Source organism: Myotis yumanensis, unplaced genomic scaffold (assembly GCF_028538775.1).
Source record: "Myotis yumanensis isolate MYYU_CA2020_CCGP unplaced genomic scaffold, mMyoYum1.0.hap1 SCAF_5, whole genome shotgun sequence".
Taxonomy (NCBI): Eukaryota; Metazoa; Chordata; class Mammalia; order Chiroptera; family Vespertilionidae; genus Myotis; species Myotis yumanensis.
The window spans coordinates 85,842,309-85,847,393 of NW_027223756.1; the positions used below are offsets into that span (position 1 = coordinate 85,842,309).

The following is a 5,085-nucleotide window of genomic DNA, read 5'->3' on the forward strand; positions in this document are numbered from 1 at the left end:
TGGCTGGGGGTAGGCACCAGAGGGCCCCAAAGGAAGGCTGCCCTGGGAAGCCGCCCATCTGGCCTGGCCTGAGAGGATGCCTCTCCTCTCTTGGTTGCCCTGGAAATGCTGCTGGGCTTCTAGACACAGCCCTAACCTCCCCCCAGGGAGGAATGTGCCCCATTCCCACCCTTGCTTCCAGCCTCTTCCACATAAGCCTTTCATGGGTGCTCATGCCATGTATTTTCAGGACAAAGAAATCAGAAGCACATGATCTGAGTCTCCAGGGAGCAGTAGTTCTGGAAACAAGACTAAAAGGAAGAGAATAGAGCCAGAGGTGAAGTGCTGGGATGTGGCCTTGGGAGGCAACGAAAGAAGGTGCCTGGTTTTGAGCAGGCTCTGCCCCTTGTGATATCCATACCACCAGAGCTCTCACATCAGGGCCAGGCCTTGGCTGGGTATGAAGCCACTGTGGACCCATCTGGAACCTGGGCATCTCCCTCTGCCTCTGTGGGCCTCAGTGTTTTTTCTAGTGGCCCAGGTGCTCAAGTCAAAATCCTAGAGTCATCTGTATCTCTCTCTATCTCTGTTGCTCTCTACTTCCCCAAAAACTCCAGTATCAGCAAACCCGCAGGGTTCTACTTTCAAAATCCACCCACTTTTCACCTCCTCCATGGCCTTACCCTGGACCAGCCCCAATGTCTTCTACTGTGATCAGTTCAGTCACTTCTTCCCTGACCTTTCAGCTCCACTCCACTGCCCCCCCCCCCACACACACACATAGGCTGTTCCCCCAATAGTGGCCAGAGGATAACCTCTGCTGCCAGCACACTCAAAACAAAAGTCAAAGACCTGCTTGTGACCCACAAGGCTCTACATGTCCTGCTTTGTCTCTCCCTGCCATCATCATCTCTTCCCACTGTCTCCTCACTATTTCCTCCAGCCCCACTGGCTTCCTACTATTCCTGTCATTGTTGCTTATGTTGAGTGGTAAACACACACACACACACACACACACACACACTCTTGAGATTCTGTATGTTTATGTGTGTGTGTGTGTGCATTTGTTCTGTCATTCTTCGTTATTCACAGATTCCATATTTGAGAACTCACCTACTTGCAAACACTTATTTGCAACCCAAAATCAGTGCTGGTAAGAACTCAGTGGTCATTCTCAAACATGCACAGAGAAGAGAACAATCTGAATTGCTTACTGGCCACTTCTAATCTGAGGTCCAACAAAGGCAAAACTCTGCTTTCTTGTATCAGCTCTGACACTATAAATGTGTAGTTTTCATAGTCTATGTAGTGCCACACGTAAAACAGTTTTGTTCTTTCTGTTGATGATTTCACTGTTGAAATTGGTACCCACTTATAATATTTCTAAATGAGGGAGGCTGTGATGTGACTTGTGGAGAAAATATGTGTGAGATAAGCTTCATTCAGGCATATGTTGTATGACTAGAGGCCTGGTGCACAAAAATTTGTGCACTCGGGAGGGGGGGGAGGGCCCCTCAGCCCGGCCTGTGCCCTCTTGCAGTCTGGGACCCCTCAGGAGATATCGACCTGCTGGCTTAGGCCTGCTCCTGGGTGGTAGAGGGCAGGCCCAATCCCTAGGTGCAGCCCCTGGTCAGGCTCAGAGCAGGGCTGATTGGGGAGTTGGGGTGCCGCCCCCTGTCATGCACAGAGCTGGGCAGATTGGGAGGTTGCGATGACACCCTCAGTCACGCTCAGGGTGGGGCCGATTGGGGGGTTGGGGCACCGCCCCCTGTCACACTCAAGGCAGGGTCGATGGGGAGGTTGCAGCGCCACCCCTGTCACACTCAGGGCAGGGCCAATGGGGAGGTTATGGCTCTACCCTGTCACACACAGAGCAGGGCGGATCAGGGGGTTGTGGCACCGCCCTCTATCACCCACAGAGCAGGGCTGATCAGGGTGTTGGGGCCCCGCCACTGTCACACTCAGGGCAGGGCCGATGGGGAGGTTATGGCTCTACCCCGTCACACACAGAGCAGGGCCCGTGGGGGGGATGGGGTTGGGGCGCCACACCCTGTCACACACAGAGCAGGGTGGATAGGGAGGTTGTGGCCCCGCCCCCTGTCACACACAGAGCTGCAAGGCAATCAGGAGGTTTGGGCGCTGCCCCCTGTCATGCTGATCTGGTGCCAGGAAGCCTCGCGGCTCCACTAATCCTGGTGCTGGGAGGCATATTACCCTTTTACTATATAGGATAGACGCCTGGGGGCCGGCTGGTTTGCCCTGAAGGGTGTCCTGGATCAAGGTGGGGGTCCCCACTGGGGTGCCTGGCCAGCCTGGATGAGGCGCTGAGGGCTGCTTTCAGGCTGGCGGTTGTTGACTGGAGCTCCCAACCGCTCCTTTTTTTTCTCTTTTTTTTATTTTATTCTGGGCCAGCTTTAGCTCTGGCTCTAGCTCTGAGGCTTCGTATCTGGTTTGTTTGCCGTTCTATAATCAAAACAATGTATAACTTCAGCTCTGAGATTCTGGCAGGCTGAAAGCTGGTTTCTGGGGGGTTTTTTTAGCTTCTACATTTGCAACATAGTACATAGTTGCTTAGAGTTGCAACTCAGAGGCCAGCAAGTCAGGCGGGGAACGTTGGAGTCTGCAGTCACTGGAGCAAGCAAGCCTCATGTTCACTTCCATCTGCCTGGCTGCTGGCTGCCATCTTGGCTGACAGTTAATTTGCATAAGGATATGCTGATTAGCCAATGGGAAGGGTAGCGGTCGTACACTAATTACCATGTTTCTCTTTTATTAGTGTAGATATGGAGATTGTTCATTCACTGTCCCTTTGGTGGATTTGGAAAGGTTTAGAAAGGGGGATATATTTAACTCAGAGCACTAGAAAGAAGCACCTTCATAAGGAATACATTGAAAGGCTTTCAGCAGAAGCAGAAAAATAGTTCAGAAAAAGCACATAAAACTCTCCAGGTAATTTTTCTCCAAGTGAATAAGAACACAGACACATAGACATCCTATCCACACTTTAATGATTAGATGTGCACCATGAAAACTGTGGTCTCAGATTTTCCTCAATAATAAAATTATGTAAATTACCTTAGTACCCAAATGTACTTATGGCCATGGGAGAGTGTAGTTCATGACTATTCTATCAAGGAAACAATAGAAATATTACTTTGAATGATAGTATACCATATGAGAATAAATTATGCTAAAGGAATTCATGTTAACCCATGAGATGAGAATTTCCAATTATGTTTGGGCAAAAGATTGGATTAATTTGTCTCAGAAAATAATAGAGCTCTGAGGCTTTGAACCCTTCATTCACAGTCACTTCTTCAGACTAGTATACTTGGCCCTTAAAAAGCTTTCCTGCCAAAGAATCTTTCCAGGGCCCTCTTTATGTCATTGTTCCTCAGACTGTAGATGAAGGGATTCAGCATGGGTGTGACCACGGTGTACATCACCGAGGCTATTGCACTTGACTGTGCATTTTGGGTAGCAGCAGAGGTGAGATACACTCCTAGGCTCGTAACATAAAATAAGGAGACAACTGAAAGGTGAGATGCACAGGTAGAAAATGCTTTATACTTCCCCTGAGCTGATGGGATTCCACGTATACAGGACACTATCTTAAAATAAGAGTAAAGGATCCCAGCAAAGGGACCACCACCAAGTAGCACAAGTAAAAAATATATCATAAAGTTGTTAAGAAAAGTGTCAGAACAGGCAAGTTGAACCACCTGATTGAGTTCACAGAAAAAGTGGGGGATTTCCAAGTCTGAGCAGAAGGACAGATGCAACACCATTAAGCTATGTAGCAAGGAAACCATGGCACTCAGGATCCAGGACAGCAGAACCAGCAGTCCACAGAGCTGGGGGTTCATGATGACCATGTAGTGCAGGGGATGGCAGATGGCCACAAAGCGGTCATAGGCCATCACAGTCAGGATAAAGTTGTCCAACACTACAAAAAGTGTATAAAAATACATCTGAGTAATGCAACCGTCACAGGTTATAACTCTACTCTGTGTCTGGATGTTGCACAGCATCTTTGGGACGGTGGTGGATATGAAACAGATGTCCACCAAGGACAGGTTGGAGAGGAAGAAGTACATGGGTGTGTGGAGGTGGGAGTCTGAGCTGACAGCCAGGATGATGAGCAGGTTTCCAAACACAGTGATTAGATACATGGAGAGGAACATCCCAAATATGAGGGGCTGTAGTTCCAGTGCCTGTGAAAGTCCCAGAAGAAGGAATTCTGATATTTGCGTATCATTGCCTGGTTCCATGTGTCAGAGGTGACTATCAGAAAATAGACAAAACACATTTTCACATTAGCAAGATTTAGTAACAGAATAAATGACACATTTACATTTTAGAATCAGGAAAATAATTTCCATATTTGGTATATGTCTGGTTCCCATAAATCATCTCTGTTGCCATTTCTCATTAGACTTTCCTTTTTCCATCAATCAATTCTTCCAACATAATGTATATTGCTGTTTTATTGAAGATATCTCTCATTCATTTGAAGTTTATATAGGGTGTCCCAAAAGTGTAACCCACACTTTGAGTAATTATAAAGGCAGTGTTTATTAAAATGCATTTTATTTTCAAAATTGACCTATCAGCTTGTACAGTGTGTATATATTTTGGGGAGACACCCTGCATGTTGACTATAGACTATGTTCATGGCACTGTTCAGAGTATGGGAATGCTTAAAATAAAAGACTCTACAAATTAATGATGAAGAAATAATTTAATCAAATAAAAATGATAATATAACATAACCAATGGTACAGATGCTATAAAGAAGAGAAAATCACATTAAATGGAGAGAGTGGGTAGAGGGTGTTTTTTTTTTAAATAGAGTTTAGCCAAGACTTGCCAAGAGGCAAGTTAAATAGACACGTCAAAGACGAATAAGCTGGAGACTAAGGGGGAAGTTCTTGGCAGGCATAAAGGAATAGCCAGTGCAAAGACCCTGAGAAGATGGTTGTTTTAGAAAAACAAATGCACACATTGATTCAGTGTACCGAGAGGAATGAGCAAGAAAGAGCAGGGTGAGAGATGCTGTAGAGAATAGTAAGAACAAGGTAACCTGCATGTTGCTGTTGAAACTTC

The 5,085-nt window shown here is 46.6% G+C and overlaps 1 protein-coding gene across 1 annotated transcript; it reads right to left on the bottom strand.

The window, feature by feature from the left end:
* Window positions 1-3,317: 3,317 nt before the first annotated feature.
* On the bottom strand, window positions 3,318-4,250 carry LOC139011476 (olfactory receptor 7A5-like). The gene has a single exon (XM_070417005.1). The coding sequence runs from the start codon at window positions 4,248-4,250 to the stop codon at window positions 3,318-3,320; it is 933 nt and encodes a 310-aa protein (XP_070273106.1).
* Between the last annotated feature and the right edge of the window lie 835 nt (window positions 4,251-5,085).